The 21314-nt window shown below is 33.4% G+C and overlaps 1 protein-coding gene across 1 annotated transcript; it reads right to left on the bottom strand.

Annotated features, from left to right (window-relative positions):
- Positions 1-11162: 11162 nt before the first annotated feature.
- On the bottom strand, positions 11163-15344 carry LOC149928585 (putative deoxyhypusine synthase). The gene is made up of 8 exons (XM_090157933.1): positions 15264-15344; positions 15086-15196; positions 13184-13567; positions 11959-12045; positions 11787-11892; positions 11621-11724; positions 11320-11445; positions 11163-11243 (listed from the first exon to the last, which is right to left on the bottom strand). Exons 1-8 carry the CDS (start codon positions 15342-15344, stop codon positions 11163-11165), a joined length of 1080 nt encoding a protein of 359 aa, XP_090014059.1.
- Between the last annotated feature and the right edge of the window lie 5970 nt (positions 15345-21314).

Here is a 21314-nt window from a genome sequence, read left to right on the forward strand (position 1 = left end):
GTTATTTTCAAAAACTTGTTTCGCGGGGAGCAGATTTGATTGGATCTCTAGATTAATATTCCCAACTCAATGGTACCACCCAAAGCCATTTGATGAAAACGAAAGTATTCAGGCGCAATAAACAGCTTTTAGCCAAATCAAATGGAAAACATACCTGATATCGTGGAATTTTCGAAAGCAAAGTTGAAACCTTTCCGATAAGTAAGAGCTTTGGTTGTTCTATTTTAACATTAAACAACGCCAAAGGGTTAAAACGAGTTTTAACTTGTAACTTCGCCTGAAGGTCTATCCCCCATACTACCGCTTATCGGTTTTAATAAATAAATATATTATAGTATCCTGAAACGTTAGTCTTATTTACTTTTTCGGCGTTGTTTTATGTTATCTTTACATAGTCCAACGGTGCGGTTCTCGTTTTTCTTGCAGTTCTATTTTAAGTCCCACTCTAATTATCCCAAGATATTTAACCTTATTCGCCTTTCAATTTCCCAGTAGTTTAAATTGTAGTTCTTACATGAGCCATACTTGGGGTTCAATACCTTTAATTTTCTTTAATAAAAAAAGTTCCTATATATTTAAGAAAAAGAGGTTTTCTTCTAATTTTTCTTGAAGTATACTTACTACTTAAAGGAGACGACCCGAGGTGATAATCACCGATTTTGTTCAAACTCGGGTATAATGTACACCTCCATGTACCTTGAAAAACCTGCATAGGAAATGTAGCGACGGGCTTTCGTTTAGCGATGGCAACCGAAAACGTTTTTGACAACAAGATTTCGGATTTTTCCATTGAAAATAACATGGGAATCTGAAACCTTTTAAAAAATGAAAAATTTCTAACATTTCAAAACCATTAAAAATACATTTAAATTGATTTTAAAAATTTAATATAATCAAGTTTAAATGCAATTTGGTCAATTGGGGGACCCTTAAAATACTTCAGATTCCCATGTTATTTTCAATGGAAATAATTCCAAATCATGTTGTCAAAATCGTTTTCAGTTGCCATGGCAAAACGAAAGCCCGTCGCTACTTTTCCCTTGCAGGTTTTTCAAGTTACACGGAGGTGTACATTATACCCTACTTTGAACAAAATCGGTGATTATCACCTCGGGTCATCTCCTTGTTAGTATAATTAGTGCTAAACAATAGCCTTTCCCATGATAACCGAACTTTTTCTATGTTATTTTCTAAGTAATTTATATAAATGAGAAAAATATATTTGATTAAGTAATTACTTATTGACTTTAGTTATCTACCGTTTTTACTATTGTATTACGATTGCCCAAATATCTCTAAATAATTCCCCTTTAATTCTACATATACCAGATTTGTCAAAATTATAAATCAATAAATAATATGAAAGACAATGTCAAAAGCATTTTTATATCTAGGAATAAACCTAATATTTTATTATTTAACAACAACTGCATTGTCGCTCGGTAACACTTAAAATAACGCTAAAAGTGTTAAGTCCTTTCCTTAAACCATATTGGTTAATCAAAAAATACTAATATTTTTCAAGAAATTATGTAAGTCGGTTTTTACTACGTTTTCAAACTCCTTAGAAATATTATATATACATTTATCAAATGTGTTAAGGTCATAGGCACACCCATCTCATCGTAGCCGGTTACTTTCGATTTTTTTTTAAGGATGACATTGCAGCTTATATAGGGTGTTACGGATAAGAGTACCGAAACTTTCTATATGCATTCTTTGGGTCTCTATGAGTAAAATTTTCTAATAAACATGGGTCCTAAAGTGCTTCGTTTCAGAGATATGGGCTCCCAAAAAACTACCCAAAAAAACCGGATACAGCCTTAAATCTGGCAAACAATATTCTTCCTTGAACCAAATTGTTTTCATAAAACTATCAATTGTTTTTTTTATCCGTGAGGCGAGAAACTTTAATAACAAGTGGCAAAAGTTCATTAATTTCCTTTTAGAAGTAAAATGAGTTTGGGGCTCATCAGTACTGTATAGGAACTTTTGATATAAATATCTTAACGTTGGAATTCAACGGAAGCCCGAGCGTAAAAGATGTCTGCTGAATTATAGCGACCGCCGTGCAATAATTGGTGATGAATTTCACTATAAGTTTCAATGGACTGCTCTCTGAATGTTTATTACTATTTTTATATTTTATATTATTTATAAGTTTATATTTGGAAATATTATTTGTTGACATATTTATAACTTTCCTGAACATTATAGCATCACGGCTAAACTCACCGAATTTAGCTTTAAAATAGTTAAATTTAACTATTTAATTAATTTCTTTTAAAACCGATTACAATGAATGATTAAAAAGTAGGTGTTAAATGGTTCTTTTAAACCAGTTTGGCAAGTTAATATCTTTTGTTTATAAATATAATTAATACGAAAATGAGCCATGTAAAAAGAGAAGTTAAAGCACTAAAATATTTAAATTCTATATTTTTAAAGATATTTACAAACAAATTCGATAAAACGTTTCGGTAATTTTCAGATACAATTGCTATACCTTTTTATTTTTAAATTGTGTTTTAGATATATTCCGCAAAAACTATGGTTATAACCCGTTTTTAAACTGTTGGCGCTTCTTAATTGGTTCGCGAACGTTATAAATGTAGTGGTCGGTCTTTGCAATCTCGTGGACCACAGAAGTATTTTCATTTTTTAACATAAGTTTTACATTGATAAAGGTTTATGTGGTAAAAGTCCTTCTTACATAAGAAAAATAAAAGTGAAGGCTTAAGTAAAATTACATCGCGAGTTGTTAGATAAATTAACAGAAATCGTTTTCTCAACAATCGAGCCAATTATAGGCAGGGAATATATCTAATACTAAAAGCATATAATTTAAATTTTCCGAAATAGGAAGATACTTACACACGCTTTGCTCTGGGTGATCGCAGGAAATAACAAATTTCGTTTTAGCCAGAATAGGAAATGTGTAGTCAAATGATAGAATTTAATAGGAACCATGAAGAGTTTTATTGGAAATTACAAAAAAATATACCTATCAAACACATGCTTTTTAAAGGGAATTTGAATTGAAAATGGTCAGGCGAGAGAGGATTTTTGTAGATTGACAAAATTTTTTTATGAATCATAGAGGCTTGATAGCTGCCGAAATGTTGTTGGGAATTATGTAGTTTTTTCCCAAATTTAAACTGTTTACAATCTCAAAAATTGCACTGCACTATGATAATACAAACCAAAATACGTAACATATTATTGCCATTACACTGTAGAACTTACACGAAGTAGAAAAAATGATCGCCGCTAAAATGCTCAAAATTTAAATTTCCGAAATGAAATTTTCAAGATGGTTGGCGTGTGTTTCTTAATATAGAATTGCTACCACATTCATATATGGCAATAATGTTGACGTGCGTTGTAAGGTCAAAAACGTGCTTTAAAATCATTTTGACTTTAATCTTAGTTAAAAAAATATCGCCGAACCAAAAATTTAATTTTCAGGCAAATGGAACTTCATATGTAAATTTAAATAGAAAAATAGCTGCAAAGAGTTAAAATGAACAAATCTTCAGCTTTTGCTCCCCATATCTCCCCAATTCCAAATATGCTATTGACGAAATGATTTTTCTATCGATTGACATACATGTATCATTGGACCTTCTTAAACAGTTCAAAGAACGGTTATACACGTATGAAATACAGTATAGCCGTTGCCATTGTCGTCGTATGTTAAACAAATACATGATTGAGTGAATGGGGGGGCATGAAGTGTGTCGGACATTTTAAAGTTTGCAGCCGCTTCCGCTAGGTATTTCCGGCACAGAAGAGTAACTAGTCCGAAGTGTATTTCGTAGTCTTTGGATCATTTTGTCGGTAGCTTTTCTAGTTTCTTTTGTACACGCTTACTACATTCCGATTTTTTAAATTACACTTAATTAAACAAGATGTCGAAGGTATGTTTTGTGGCGCGTTGTAAACAGTTTTACTGAAAATGGCGAAAAAGTAAGTCGTTCAGTAAAAAATAAATAATTTTCATTATGAAAATGAGCTTTTTAACGTAAGCCTTGGTTATGTTTTAGGTAACATTTCATAGTTTACCCAAAGATGAGAACCTTAAGGCCAAATGGTTAATAAAAATTCATCGTGATTTAAAATACTGCAAAATAACGAAATCAACTAAATTTGATCGCTCCATTAAATAAAAAAATCTGATTTCTTATCATTGGACTCCGAAAGACCACGGTTGAAAACAAATGCTATTCCGACAGTCTTAGATTAGGATACTTCTATCAGTGTGTCTCATAAATCTAAGTTCATCTCATAGTTTCGAGTCTCGTCAATCTGAACCAACCGCAGAAACGTCTCTGATCTCAACCACAAATAACTCCAATGAAATAAGCGAAATTGTTGTTGATAATGAAAATGAACTCGAGTCAGCTTTAAATAATACTTGCAGTGACAATTTCAATACTGATGTAAGCTACAAACTAACATCAACACCAATTACAATAGTGAATTCCATGTCAAGGCTCAACTCGAATGAAAGACTCACATCACGGAAAAATTTATCTGAAAAACCTACAAATTGCACTAATTGCCAATCTCTTGAAGATAAAATAAAATCCCTTTTACTTGAAAACAGCAATCTTAAAAAAGAATTGAATTTAAAGCAACAAGAGGTGAAAACTATTTTAGAAACTCTTGAAGAGGAGAAGGCGAAAAGTCAACATATCGCTGAAGAGTTGAATAGTAGAGTTTCAAGTATAGATTCCATACAAAATAGTGACGAAGATGTATATTTTTATACTGGCTTGCCAAATTATGGTCGTTTCGAAAGCTTGCTTACATTTCTGAATCCTGGCGAAAATGGCGAGAACATTACTCTATGGAACGCAGAAAGAAGAAACCAGGCTACTGATCGTGGAATCGGGAGACCAAGAAAATTATCTGTTAAAAATCAACTGTTTTTAGTGCTTTAAAGACTAGGTTTATTTACGAGAGACCTTTCCCACCGTTTCGGTATATCACCTAACACAGTATCTAGAATAACCATTACATGGGTGAGCTACATGTATCTCCATCTGAGCCAATTATGTATTTGGACTTCTAAAGACGCTATCCAACGAAATATGCCAGCAGACTTTTATCTATTATCCGAGGTGTATTTTGGACGCCACAGAAATTAAATGCGAAACTACTAAATAATTATATCTATAGTCAGGAACTTGCTCGAACTATAAATCAACGACTACCTTCAGAGCTAATAGGAATCAGCCCGGATGGATTAGTAACTTTCGTCTCTACGCTGTATACGAGTTGCATATCCGATCGAGAGCTCACCGCGAGAAGTTTGTTACTGAAACTACCATTCGAGCCTTCCGACGTCATAATGGCTAATAAAGGTAACATTAATTAGACAATTATTTTGCCGGATGTAACTAATGTAACGTTTAAGCAATCAAATCCAGATTTCACAATACAAATCATGCTAAAAGAGTAGGGCATCGCTCTTAACATTCCAGCCTTTCTGCGTAATAAGGACTAGCTCGATGAAAAGAAATCGAAGAGACTCAGAAGATGGCCTCTCTGAGGATTCATGTGGAGAGAAAAATTAAACGAGTTAAAGCTTTTAACATATTTGATAAGGCCATACCACATACATTATCTCCGGTAATTAACTAAATATGGACTGTTTGCACAATTTTGACAAACTTTCAAGGACCTTTGGTTAAAAATAATATCAGTAGTTGGAACCAGAATAATGATTTGGAAGAAATCGTGGCTCCTCTAGAAATGATCGGATAATTTATGCATAGTAGAATCCGATGCTGAAAATGTCTTTCGTGAGAGTAGTCTAGAGGAATGTGATTTTCTTTAAAATAACGTAAAAGTTTAAAAAAAATTGCAGTTTATTGTGTTAAAATGAGATCAAAATTAAGTAGCTAGGTCCAATTACCAAGGATTTTATGTACAAGTTGAACCATACAATACATGGAATTTTTAAGTTACATTTTTAACTCTATAAGGTAGCATTTGCTCAAAATATCACCTATCTAATTGGATTCCAAGCTAATTCATCAAACCAAATCCTTTCTACAATTAACCCATTTGGAAGGTAAACAACAACATCGTACCATTTTAAGTTGGCTGCTGCCAACGGTCCTAATACTTGACAGTAATAAATATGGTGCTTTTTTAACACTGGTTTGCCAATTACCTCTTCCATGTAAATTTTTTTATCAGTTAAAGCTTGCTCCACAGTTCCCCCTCTATAAGAATAAGCACTCTTGACTTCGATTAAACCCACGTTTGGTTTCTCCATGGGGTCATACACGATACGATCAGGCGATGCACCCAGGTTTGGAAATTTTGGTTTTATAACGAAACCACATGCGTTGACTTTTACCTCGTGCCCTATGTTACTCATGCACATAATATACTTTTCCACGGCTATGGGTTCATTGGTTATTCCATAACGAACACTAGTAACTCTACTTAAATCTTTACTAACAATGATATTCGCTACACCTTTTTCTGACCAGGCTTGTACTCTCTTTGACACCAATCCAAATTTCAATGCGCTTAGTCTCATTCGTCTTTGCTGTCCCCATAGAGCACACGTACTTGGGCTTCTCGTGTCTTTCTCTTTACGATTTTCCTAAATATAAAATCAGTATGTATGTAAATTTACCATTAGTATTTTGTACTCGTCCTCTTGAATTGGAAGATAAACACTTGTCAGTTCCCAATCTGAGCTATTGCTTTGGCTAGGTATCACAAAATTGACATTTTTATCATTAAGATAACTACTCCCAGGTTTAACTGAAAATTTAAAGGAAAATCCAAATTCCATTAGCGGGAGTCGCAAATTTAGGGTAGAGCACGTAGGAGCTCTGCCAAAGCGAGGTTTTTGCCATTCAAGTGAAATGTAGTTCTGCGTTAAGCTGTCAGCAAATAGATCTTCTTGTAGCTTTTTTACTGCCTCATTTAGTTCGCTTTAGCAGGTGGTGCATTTTTGTATCCATTTTCTTTTAAAAGACATAACAATCTTAACAAAGCTACAACATGATTGCATGTTCCTTTTTTTTCAGCTTTGCACTCACAGTCACCATCAACAATTGTAACAGGCTGTGTTGTTTTGATAGCGACCATTGGAGTATATGGCTTCAACCTCTTTCGTCGACTCCGAAAACACTTTCCCTTGAAATATACCACTTTAGTTCCACTGAAATTGATTCATTTAAATTAAACGACTAATACTTCATTGTAGAGTCATCAAATAATAATACAAACCTATTGTATGATGTTTGAACAGATCCATTATTTAAATAACTTTCAATGGCAAATTTATAACTTCTTTCAAATTGCCGTTTGGCTATTGATTTCCTTTCGTAATATGATAAAATATCCTCAACGCTTATTTTAGGTACATTTTCAATACAATTTGTAAATCCAGGAATTGGGAAAATTAGTCTATTATCTTTTGAACCAAGCACTTGTTCATTTAAAACTGTTAAGCCTTTGTTTGAGCTAGCGCTCGAGCTGAAACAGCTAAAACTCCCGTCGGCTGCCATCATAGTTTTGACCGGATATCAGTTTTGCCGGGCAAATATTTTAAAACGGAAGGTCTACCAAACTTTAAAATGGCGCGCTAAAAGTTTTGGCCCCATTCTCGCATTCGTGTATACAAACAATCTATGGGGATTGTATAAACTCATGATGCCCACGTGAAAAGTTAGATTAAATATTGAATGAAATAAATATGTAAGCTCTTCAATATGTTAGCTCTGCATTATTGTAGTAGTTTGGCTAGTAAAAATGTTTTATTTTCTTACTGGAATTTACATTGCTTTCGGTTGGATGAAATAAATTAGGAAAACTTAAAAAGTCAAAATGAAATAACATTTTTTTTTGTGTCAACGAATGAAATTACTTTCACGGCAAATTATTGTGAAATTGGAAAAAGCCTCTTTGAAACCTTGAATGCAAAACTTGCGCCTTTTGAATGTAAATGACTACATATAAATATTGATGAGATATCCAAGACCTACAATTATACGGTATTTTATAGGAAAAGCCTTGCATTTACATTATCTTTACAAAAAAAGTGTTATTTCTTTATAACACAGATTAAGAAAGCTTTGCCATAATTTGAACTGTTTTTTTTTCTGGTAGAGGTTCATGAAATGTGAAATGAACAATAATGTAATTCCATTTAGTTCCATGTAGAAATTCATTGGGCTACTATGCCGTTTATGTAGATTTTATTTAAGTTCAGCATTTTTTCACCCAATTGCGCCACTCAAAAACTAAACGATTTTTAAAAATATAAAATAAACTCATAAGTCATGTTTATGATGTAAGCAAATGAATCAATTTACAAAAATATTTTTATACCTATACAAGAAAGGCATAAACCATTTAAATCATAAACTAGTTATTTAAGCGAAATTATCGTTTGTCGTTTGAATTAATTGAATAAAACAAATCTGATGGAAGAGAACACTGTTCAATAATGTTAAATTCTGAAAAGTAATAGTTCCAATGATAGAAAATTGCCCGTATAAAGCTTCGCAGGTGTGTCATTGAAAGCTAAGTAATGCCATTGATTACAAAATAACAAGTTTATATCTTTACGGATTGTAATTTCAGTATTTAACTGCCTCCAACCTAGTTATACAGGTCGTTAATTTTTGAGCAGCGTTGCAATGAGTGAAAAGAGCATGTTTTAAGGACTTTAATGGGAATTTGTGTTGTAGGCAATATATTATAAATTTCTATCAATGTTCACAGTTTTCCTTCAGGAGCATTAAAAGCCAACGTATTTACAAGAACCGATTTACGTAAGGAAATCCTGAGACTGTAGCTTATAGTTTCGCTAATATGTTATTATACCGACGCCCCAAGTTATTTTAGGTTCCTTCTGGATTTTAGGTCTGGAGCGCCATCTTTTGTACGGAACACGAGCCATTTCTCATAAGTATTATTATTATTATAATTATTATAATTTTTATTATTAAAATGATATTTTTTATAAATGCGTAAAATATAATATTTGAATATCGTCTATAAAATAAATTTATATTTTAATAATTTCATTTATATTTATTTATTTATGCTTTTTTACTTTGTTATCGAAAATGTAATTTGATTCATTAATAATTAATATTTTAATAATAAGTCAGTTTATAAAAAAAGTTACAGCATTTTCTAAAATAATATTTAGAATTAGCTAAAAAAATGGAATATTTTGCAATTGTGGAAGTTGCTAATTTATGCATTCGATTCTGCTATGAAAAATAGTAGAACTACATGGAAATGAAAACTGTGCCGGTTCCAAGTTTTTCGTAGTTGCTTCTTGGTATTTATGTATTCAACCAACGTGGAATTTGAATCGTCTGTGTTAAATAAAGGCAGTTAAACCTTTGAATTCCACCAAAAACGTATTTTTGTTATATTTAAAAATTAATTGTTCTGAACCAAAAGTAGTAAAGAAAATGATGGTTAGATATGAGTGATCTTAATATGGCCTGAGCCAGACACAAATGCAGATCTCTGTCCGGGACCGTTCGAAGCACTAAATTAAAGGAAGGTTGTTTTTACTTAAAATTTGTTACCTTAATTTTCGATAATACTGCTCAAGATATTTCCAAATTTTTTATTTTACTTTTTATATTTTTACCCCTTGTTTTTTAGTGGGCTAGGCAGTTGCTCTCCGAATTTATTCAATACGTGAATTCATCAACATATTTTAACACTTCCAAACCAATACAAAACTTGTTGTTCTACTCGCAAGGTAGCTTTGGGAAGCGAACAGTGTATTCTTTCAGTAGGTTGTTCGTGTTACATCCAAAAATCAAAAATGAATTTTCAAGGTTCAAGTAATACCCAGAATGTATTGAAGTTAGTAAGAATATTTCAGCATAGCATTAACCCCTGGTGCCATCCTCACAGCTTTTGTGGAGAAAGTTAGTCTGCATTTAAGGGGCATTCAAGGTCATACCATATGGCAAACTTGAATGGGAAAGCGGACGAATTTAAGCTACAAAGGCTGCGAGGATGGGAATCAGAATCCTGTAGTCCAATATTCTTAGAAACTTCAATACATTCTTGGTAATACGTATAATAATAAACTTATTAGGTAACTGTGATCAAAGAAAGCAACAAGTTTTTTTAAGTAACATATATAAATGTATTTAAAATGGAAACTGTAACGCTATCTGAGGAGCTTATCATCAAAGGTTTTTTCTTTTTACAAATGTTTATAATCTAACAGATAGTCTGTTATTTGCGGTAAATTTAAGGGGACGGCCGACTGTAGCCATTGCCTTATATATTTTGCACAAGTGTAACGCTTTTATTTTTTTATAAACATATGTTAACATAAACCAGTTTTTTACGAATAGAGTTCACTTCGCTCTAAAATTGAAAATGACATTTTTTGGTTTGTTTATTAAATCAGTCACATTCTACTTGAAATAAATATTTCCACTTATAAATAAAACGTTCAAGTTATTTTTAATAAATAGTTTCACGAACTGAAGTTGCACTGCATTTTACTCTTTCTAATTTTATCGGTTTCCTCAAAACATAAAAAAGGTTTCTACGATTGACACTAGGTGGCGTTATACAATCTCAGATAAGATTTCTTATTAAAAGGAAAGTAGCTTGAGTCTTAGTACGCTATTTACGGATATTGTCGTTAAACTTTGTTTAACATGTATAAGCACTTTTAAAAAACCCTTAGCCATGTCAATATTTTTAATAAAGAATTGTAGAACACAACATTTGGTTGTCACTGTACAACCATATGGTTATTTTTCTAGGCTGTTAAATTATTTAGTAAATTTTAAAAAGGGTTGGGGCTTAAAGATCTTAAGAATTTGTAACCAACATTTCAGATGTATTTATGTAAAATGTTTATCGAGGTAAACAAAAGTTACCAGTGTGTATTAACATGAACACTAAAACACTCGTGGTTTCTTTATAGTGAATGTGGCGGGATGTGTTTAACAGCTTATGAGAAAAACTCTGCATTTTGTATAAAGTTTAAAAAAAGTGTTTAAACTTACACCAAAAACTATTTATCGATTGATTTATTGCCAAAACCTCATCCTATTTCAAGCAACATAGTTTTCGACGAAGCCAGGACAAACAAGTCATGCTCCTTCGCTTTCAATCATCTAACTTTAAAATTATTTTTCAAGTCGATGATGCCAGCGCGCAAACGTTTCGGCTACTAAAATTGGAAATATTAGAGTCGCGTCTCCGTGAACCTTTGAAACGGAAAACATTGAGTATCAATTTACAATAAAAGATGAAGATGAACTGATTAGAAATGAAATTTCTAACCTTAACTGGAGTCGCTTCCATTTTTATTTTACCCCAAGAAACAGCTTCGTCCGGAGTGGCCCCAGCATCGCTGCCATCGAAGCTATCCGCCGTATTGATATACACGGAGAAGTCAGCTCCGTTTCTCTACACAACCATTAAGAAATGTCACTTATTTCACAAACAACAAAACGCAATGAAGCCCGCCCACCAGGAATAATATCATTACACGTTGCTTGGTATTTTGGGCCCATTGTGGTACTTTGTATTGTAGCAAAGCTGATTATTATTATTATTTATTATCCTATAAATTTATACTTACACAAAGATTAGCATTGCATGTGTGATGTTTAATAAGTCCTCCACCCAAAATAATCATTCCTGAAGATTTGGCTTTTGTTACAATGCTGAATAATCTACTTACATCTTTATAATGCATATAAAGAATTATTATATATATTTTTTATCAAATATTGGATTAATTTTACCTGCTGCTATATCTAATATCAGTCCCGGGTTTCTGAAACTTTGGAAGTAAATATAATCACCTATAGCACCATCCGTCAAGGCCGGTGAAAAAACTGGGATTTTATTCTAAAATTTTGTTAAGATAGACGTTTTAGGTATTCAAATAATTATTAATTAAAATTAGTCGCTTACTTTAAAAGCCCAGTATAAAAAAGAGTTTTCATTGTTTATTCTTTCACCAAAAAGAGCAATTGCTTTCGATGGAGTCCAAATAATATTCTGTCAGAAAAACATTTTTTTTAATATAACTTTAATTTGTCCTTGAAAATAAGCATGCGTGTGTAGAGTTTGTTTTCATCAGTGTCTAGCAGTTCAGTGGAGACAGCAATCAGGGCCTCATAGTCAAACAAGTTTAATATAATAAAAACATAGAGATGGCGCTCCAGTCAGTGATATTGAAATCTCACCCGTCCGCTAATCCAGCATGGTTTTATACTTTCAAGCTTTGTCCTGGTAATCGAATCATCTTATCATTCCAAAATGCCATTTATTCGCTTTCAATATAAAAGTGATTCGAGCTTCTCTAATCCGTCGCGTTGGAAAATGTCAGTTTTAGGAGCCAATGACAAAGCCGGCTGATTTTTTTTAAGGGAGAAGGAATATATCTATCAATCGTGAGGATTCAGTTCGATGATAAAAGTCTTCTCAATAAAGTCGTTTTCCCAAATTTCAATAAATACTTTCTAAGCTTATTAGAATATAGATACGCATTTAATACCATACAGAATGGCATTCTTAAGCTCATCAATTTGAGAAATAGAGTCAGGGCAATAAATATTTCATTATTTCGTGAATAACGGGTGTTTCTTACTGGAAATGGCTTAAATGTTTTTCGAAAGTTGGAACTTTGGAATATAATATCACATTTTTCAAACCTGGTTTCGTCTTATGTTTTTAATATTAAATTAACTCTTAAAAAATACTTCCATGTGTACTTCCATTAAATAAATAACACAACTTTGGGATTGTTTAATTATTGCCATTATAATAATTATATTAGATGCTTTCCTTCAATTTATATATTTACGTATAGGCTAGATTATCAATATATTAGATATTTATTACATATTCCAAAACGTAGGCTTAAGAACTACTGGGCATGATATGAGAGTTATCGGAAGGATGTGTTATGTTTAAGAAAATCGTAAACTAGATCTCTTCGTGGTATACCTATTTCAATTTTAAGTTAGAAGTTTGTGCATGAAAATGCCAACAGGATCGCTCCTCGTGAAACCTTCGCACACGCGCAAAGAATGTTTCGATTTTTTTCGCCGTTAGATGGATAAGGCTTCGAAACGTTCTTATAATAGTAAGTAAAAGCCTTCAAACCTTATTTGCCTATTAATAACGCAGTTACCTTTGATTTTTGTAGCTCTAACATTTCATCTAAAACTGGGCACATGAAAGATTCCAGGATGCTGTAGTTATCATTGCCGACTAACAAGTTTCCAATTCTATTCACTCCTTGTTTGCGAAGTGCGCTTCCACTAAGGTGATAATCTCCCAAAACGGTCGGTGCTAAACATTTCATCAAATCTTCTTCTATTCCTCCACAAGTGGTCACAATACAGTCCACCATTTTGTGTTCAACCAAGAATCTTATCACATCCCGAACCCCTGATGATATCATATTTGAAGTGAAGCTCAAAAATATGGTACATTTATATTTCCTCCGGATAAATTCATCCTCTTCCATGTTGTCTTCATCATCCTTTGAAAGTGGCACTTCCCTTACTTTTATCTGTTTAATGTAGTCGTTACAAAGTGCATTTTCATAAAGGTCCGCCCACAAATTTCATAAGAGTGGAAGGTGTAACTCAGTGTTCGAAAATTTCCTTAAAGGGCCACAGAATCGTTTTATAAAGTTTGGGCAGAATTAAGGTGAATTACTTAATTGTCGTTTCGTGACTTAAGCATAAGATCCTGCTTCCCTAAACAAGTGGTTCTGTAGCTACACCCTCAAAATTCAACATTTTCTGTGTCCCTTGGAAACGGGGAAAGGTGACTTCAATTTTATCTAATAAGACAATATTAAATACACAAGGCTACATTTGCAAATTATTTAAGAAAATCATAATTTCTAATATTTTATAATTTTGAAAAAAAAAAGCTAAATTCTTAATAATCATATCTTATTAGGGTTAATAGTAATAGAGAAAATAATCTGTTAAGTACACAGAAAAGAAGGTGTATAGATTTTAAACATATAAGTTTGTTCTGATCTAAACATTGGGTGTGACTTGCTTAAATGTCACCAGAACACTTATAGAAAGTCCTAGTGATATGTTCAATGTTGTTTTACTAGCCATATCCTGGTGAAATTTAAAAAACTTAATCACGCCTTTTTAAACACTCAGCTAAAAATTTACGTATTGAAAGTTTTATTTTTATGCAGTTCGTGTTTCATCAATAAAGAATTTGGTATGTTTATAATAACTATAAATATTATTGTTATTGTTATCATTTATTATAATATTTTTTATCTAATGGATAGTTTGGATAGATTCAATCAAATTATAAATTAATATAAAATTTTAAATATTTATTTTTTTTAAATTTTTAAACTTGTTAACTATTTAAAAACATTACAATAATAATGATGATTTTGGAACACAAATTTTAGTTCCTAGCATCCTCTACCAATGCAAATAAATTTTCAAACCACAATACAAGGAAACTTTTTAACTATTTATTTATAGCCCGAATTCTAACACAGTACTGATCAGCCAAAAAAGACCAAAACCGGTCTACTGTCGGAATCTCTGGCTCAAATGTTGGTTTTTCTGAAATAAAGAGGTAGCGCTTACCTTTAGAAAATGGTAAGAATTTTGTAATTAAATAAATTTAATCATTATTTTTTGTTATAATTATTAATATTATTATTAATAATATTATTATAATGGTTCCATGAATATGTTTAAAAGCTATGAATATAAATCAATAAACATGGTTTAAAACTAGTAGTATAAGTCGATACTCGTGTTTGATAACAAGGCATGTTTCAAGCTAGAGCATAAGCACACGTAAACATGTTTTAATATTAAACATGCACAGCCTAGAGGTGTTCAAATGCTAATTTTTAAAATTAAACGGGAGGTGTGCATACCATAATAAAAATTCAGCTGCATTTGGTGTTGAAACAAATGTTCATCTTCTAAACACCTTTTTTTCTGTGTAAATAGGGATGAAATGGTGGAAAACAAGGTTCGGTTTTCGTTAAATAATTTGTGAACGACCAGCAAAAAATGTTTTTATTTACCATTTTCCATATTTCTTCAACAGCATTGGAAAAGTTCGTTGCTTGAAAACCAGTAGTGTGAAACGTTTTCAATAACTCGTGGTAATCTATCCCACTATTAAAATCATAACCCTGTGGAAAAATCTTTATTTTAATGTGAGATCTTTGACATTGTAAAAGCGTAAAAAATAAAAAGTACCTTGACAACCGGGTAAGTCGATAAATCAGTTTTTGTTTTAACTTTTAGGGCCTTAAGAACAAGTGGTGGTACTGCGTTCATTTTGGTAATATTCAAGAAACTAAAAAAATATATTTAAGGTTTCATTAACAATTATAAAATACTTGGGATGTTTGTATAAAATGAAACCAAATTGACTTCCTTAAAATTTCAAAAATCAATTTCATTAATAGGTATATCAAATAAAAAGTTTGCGAATAATCTTAGATCAACAAATAAATGACGGTATGCACAATGTTAACCCCACGTTTCTAAATGGCTACGCGTGACGCGAGGCGGCAAAGATATGAAATTTATCTATTCTTGTGTCTCATTATCAGTTCTCAACTCTTGACAAATTATCACGTGACGTGACTCCCTATTAAGTGAAACATTCCGTAATTGTTAGTCTAGCAACAAATTAGATTTCCTGTAGTTTATTTTATTTAAGATATTTATATATAAATAGTAATTTTAGTTACATCTTGTAGCAGTTTCCGGCCCTAGTCATTGCCCTGACGTGTTTTGCAGCACTGCTCCATGGTATTATTAGCAGACGCAGATTGCCTAGGCTCAGTGGCAACGGGGTCTCGATCGAGAAATGGTTTGAAAGAATTTTTGGATTGCCTCCAAAATTCGTCTGTTGCTGACGTCACCCAGATGAGATCCCATTGATTTTCAATAGGATCTCATCTCAGTGACATCACGATGTTCGTTAGCAACGAAGTTACCAACCTTAGCCCTTAGCAACCACAGCGTATCGAGGCAACCTTTTATAGCCTAAAATTTACTAACCTTGGGCTCAGTGGGCTGTCAGTCTTTGCTTAGTTAGTCCGGAGTAAGGGTTGAATTATGTTGGTAGTTGAAGCGAGTTATGTTAACCGGCAGTTTTTGATAGTTAATGTTTTACCCGATAATTAACCACAGGCGTCTAATGACTACATCCTCAACAACTGGCAGGGACGGCACCTTTGTTATACCGCCAATATCGTATTATTTATATAATCCCTCAAGCCTATGTGTGGTTTGAGTGTGGCAATTTATTGTGTAGCTCGTTCTGAGGCTTCCGAAGGCACGTTACCCAACCTTCAAGAGTAAAAGCGGCTCGCGCTCTTCTCTTTTAATACAATAGGAAGAGCCCCCGCTCGCGCTCTTTTAAGAGGAAGAGCTAGAGCTCGCGGTCTGCTCGTAATGAGAATCGCCCTCTCTCAGAGACCGATAGATTCTGGGCAATTCACATTAAAAAAAAGCACCACGTGATGTGATTCGTGAAGAAAGGCGGGAATCAATTGTTTTACATTTCGCTCTCCTCTCTAAGGGTGGCGCTGAAGGTCGCGCTCGAGCCCTTTTCTTTTATCTCAGAAGATGACGCTCGGGCTCTTCTCTTTTATTCTTAGCGGCTGAGCTTGCGCTCTTCTCTTTTTTCCCGAAGAGTCGAGCTCGCGCCCAATAGCTCTCGGACTCTTTAGAGCCCCGAGCCCGCCAATCACTGATCTCGGATGATCAGTTTAAATTGGTAAGGGCTGACTATAAATAACTGACTCAAATGACCTAAAAATTACATTAAAATAAACAATCAAAATACAACAATACCAAATAAGAAAAAAAAAACGATAAAAATATTATTAAATGCGGATTGATTACGCCTGAAGCAATGCAACGTATGAGGCACATAAAATGATAAATTCTATAAAGGTCTAACTCTAACCTTTAAGCTCAATTAGAGTTCGGCGTTTGGATAACAATTAACCGTTTGTTTGGATAATATCCATAAACAAAAATTATCCAAAAAATAATCAGTTATTTTTGGCTTTTTCCCATATTAAATCGTTTTTGTCCATGGATAATCCATGGATAATATCCATGGATAAACGGTTAACCGCTATTTTATGATTAATTGAAATTTTGCCAGTTAATTTATCTGCTCCGCCGATCTTGACGCTCAATAACGAGATGCCATATAGTTAAAAATATTTAAATTACCTCTATATTAACGTTAAATATATTATGAGTTACTTTTATATTTTAGTTTACCATTTAGCCACAAATACATTTTCAAATTAATTTTATCATACATAAAATAAAGGAATATTTGATCTTACCAAAGTCGCTAAACGATCGTTTAATGGAGATGAGCCGCAGAGTTCTATTAGGACTGCTGCGCCGTTGTGTATAACCTTATTCAGTTAAATATTGTTTATCGTTATCTGTGGAAAACATTTACATGTGTATAAGTATTTGCTTTGTTAAAGATAGAAACTAGTTCAAGAGAGGATATGATGCTTGTTCATACTGCTACCCATCATTATATGACCACATTTGGTCTGTTACTCGCAAACAGAAGTTTAAATTGAGACATTTTTGCGAATAACACAGCCGGTATCGGGATGTTCCCAAATAACGTAACGCAAGAAATTGACATTTGACACCCCCTGGTCCACTCGCAACGATAAGTAACCATTTTTAAGATCCTCGTGCCTTAATTACGATCTAAATGATAACTAACATCAACATACACCTTAAAGTAATATAATATCTTTCAAAATTAAGCTAATTTATTTGATTTAACTCTTAAAAACAAATTAAACGATTATAAATCAATGAGATAAATACAGTATTACATTGTTAATCTATCTTAAAATTATTTAAAATAAATTTCACGTAAAGAATTATGAGATATATGATGGTAATTGCTAGTCGTGGCCTTTGTTGGGGTGAAAGATATCGGAGCGAGTGAATGATTATAAAAATAAGGGAAGGGAAAAAGGGGGAGGTTCGGATTTCAGTCTGGTAACACTTTGCCTGCGATTAAATTCCAAAAATCTTTATTTACGTACTAAAATATATATACATACAATGAACAAATATCAGACGGTAAGGATATTATAGCGCGGGAATTAAAATGCAATACAGTAAATTAGGGCGTGGGTTAATATTATACACTCTACGGAACACAAAATAATAAACGAAATGGAAATCTGATTCTGATTTCCTGTCATTAGCGCGGGACATTCAAATACTCTGACCACAATTTTTATCATTAACATTTCGATTACTTACAATCATTTATGGTATTAGTCCCCATTTCTCGGGCGAAAGCCATCGGTTTGTTAATGTGAGGGAAATGAAAACACTAAATACACTATTCTTAAATAAAACTACAAATAAAGATGCTACAATTAACTTCACTACAATTAAGACTTATACAACAAAAAAAAGGAATACACTACAACTACGAAAAAAAGATTTAAATATATGTGGGAGAAAAATAACTCGGGAACGACTTCGAAAATATTGGGACCTGCTACGGGATAACCGGTGGATAAAATGAGCTCGCAAACTCGGGCCATGGCGAGGGGAAAACCATTTTTGCTTCTTTGTTTTTTGGTAATTCTTCCAGGCTTTTTACTGGCTACTATAGATTCTGACCCTAGGTATCTACGGGGGGAGGTAAGGAACGGAAAATTGTACTCATCACTGGTTATTTTCAGCTCGTCAGTTTGCTTTTCTCTGGGACGTTGTAGCACTTCGTTACGGTACGATTGCGCAAGATGCTCACACACGTGGTTTTCTTTTCGCGGGCGTGGGATTTGTAGCCCAGGACAGATACGGTTTGACCCGGAACATTTTCCCATAAAGATGAAAATTGGTACATAGGTAGTTTTGGACCCCAAAAAAAATATATACTAAAAGTCCCCACCTCTAGAACGTGAGCTTCCGACGCCATCTTGGAAAATGGCCGCCAAGCACGCCTGACGTCATAAATTAAATGAAAGTGTCCAAAAATGTTAAAAATTGGTACATTATACATTTAAGGCTTTCTGAATAGTATTGTAATTTTGTTTTGATGTACAACCGTTATTTTGGCCGCCATCTTGGAAAATGGCAGCCAAAAAGGTTTTCCACGTAACTTTCCACTATATGTTTCAATATGTTTGAAAATTGGTATATAGTTTTATTACGGCCTTTGGAACATGGTTACAAAATCTTATGTATCTGCGTCCCCCATCTTAGAAAATGGCGGACTGCAATGCCGAATTTCGCATTCAAAATTGAATGATATAGTCCGATTGTTTTCAAATTTGGTAAATTTTTTGATTGTGACGCTGAGAACACTATTACAAAATCTTAAAGGTATCTGACGGTTACTTCGTTCGCCATCTTGGAAAATGGCCGTCTGGAAAATATTCACCTTGTCGATAGCATTCTTATAACCATTTCGAATCACTTTAGGGTTAGATTGTTAGCTTTTAAAATCTGGAAAATGAAAACCGGTGATACACATATAACGCATTTATTTGTAGAAAACATTTTATTGGGAAATACCCAAAACTGTTTAATTAACTATATAATAAGCACATGATGTTTTCTTTGGCGATGTATCGTTTTTCATCATTTATATTCGAACTGTCGATGGGCTTTCCTTTCCCTCTACAGGCCACGTGTTTTAATTTAATAGAGAACGGTCTATATCCCCGGGTCCTGGCAGTATATGGCCCATGAGGTACTGATTGGGGCCCCTAGGTCAAGGAGGGGGAGAAAGTCAATAACATTTTGAAAACGTTAGTGGAGCCCGGGGTCTAAAACATTTGCCCCGGGCCCAAAAAAAAATAGCACGGCTCTGGCGGTAGTTTAAAGAGGTTAATGGGGCTCCTTATAGGAGTACACTGATATTTATAGAGGTACACCGTACACGACGTTAAAGGGGTCAGCTAGGTTACTGATATGAGTACGAGTTCTAAAGCAGTCTAAAAGGTTGCTTAGAGGAGTCTATAGGAGTACTTCGAAATTTTAGAGTAAAGGCGTTATACAATCTAATAAACCGGTTCTAAACGATCAAATGTGTTTCTTTTAGTGGTACACGTTTATTTTTGGAGGTACAAAATCTTTAATATATCAGTGATTAAATTTAAACCAGAAAAAAATCATATTTATTCAATCCTGCCATTTTGCTCTTTCAAATCGTTGCAGTGGCGCACGCGGGTGGGGGCAGAAGGGCCGGGCCCCCTCCAAGAACAAAAAGAAAACTCGGTTTTTTTCTAATTATTACAACTAAAGCAGTCGAAAGAGTTTTGATCTTCATGGGCCCCCTCCAGAAAACAAACCTGGGTGCGCCACTGGATCGTTGTTAGGAAACTGCGCGATATTGTGTAGCAATTTTGGTGCAATCCTTTACCTCGGTGTACGATAAGTATCGTCGTTTTATACATGAGAAAATATATGGAGATACAAAATCTTAAATATAGCAGTGATTAAATTTATGGCTTTATGAATTATACGATCAATGCAACTATGTGGGACCCGGTCGAAGGTCGGGCTCCCCAGCTACTTCCTAATATTTACAAATCGCAAATTATAATCTCGTCGTCTTCTTCAATCAAATATTTCCAAGGGTTACTTCAGATCATACCAAACATTGCATAGCAAACGAGACCAGATCTTTTGCAATCGCAGTTTTTAGGGCAAGTCGTTCTACAGTTACACGAAATGAGTGTGAATATGTGTGTACGTGTTTTACAGGCAAACGCTCATTCGTAAAGGGGTAATTTAAAAGTAATTTAAGCTCACAAAAATTGATATTAATCGTTAGAGATATATTTGAAACCATATCATTTGTTTCCATTCTGTAACCGTAAAGAAGTAACTCGCAACTCTTTCCTTACTCTCTATGAACTACTGAAATCAGAAAACGGTTACTTGCTCCAGAATGGTTAGTTAGCAAAGTATTATTCATGTAACGACTAATAGATTTTAAATTTTAATATCTACATATATAAACCGGTGTGTTTTAATTTCGAAATGTCTTGCTAGAGAGATGGGCAACGACATTTATTATTATTCGGACAAAGAAAGATGGATGTTTCTTGGTACGAGCTGCAGCAACTGATAAATATTTCATTGAATATTTTAAGAATATATAAATAGTTTTGGGCATTTCCTAATTAAATGTGTTATATTATTATTATTAAATATGTTATATTATTTATATATACATATACATTTGTATCACCGGTTTTCATTTTCCAGATTTTA

The sequence above is a fragment of the Leiobunum rupestre genome, chromosome 9, assembly GCF_980474605.1.
Source record: "Leiobunum rupestre chromosome 9, qqLeiRupe1.1.hap1, whole genome shotgun sequence".
Taxonomy (NCBI): Eukaryota; Metazoa; Arthropoda; class Arachnida; order Opiliones; family Sclerosomatidae; genus Leiobunum; species Leiobunum rupestre.

Coding starts and splice junctions, on each gene's coding strand:
- LOC149928585 (XM_090157933.1), bottom strand. CDS start 15,344: ATGAACGCAGTACCACCACTTGTTCTTAAGGCCCTAAAAGTTAAAACA. Junction 11,893..11,958: donor TTTTATACTGGGCTTTTAAA/GTAAGCGACTAA, acceptor ACAAAATTTTAG/AATAAAATCCCAGTTTTTTC. Junction 11,446..11,620: donor CATGCAATGCTAATCTTTGT/GTAAGTATAAAT, acceptor ATGGTTGTGTAG/AGAAACGGAGCTGACTTCTC.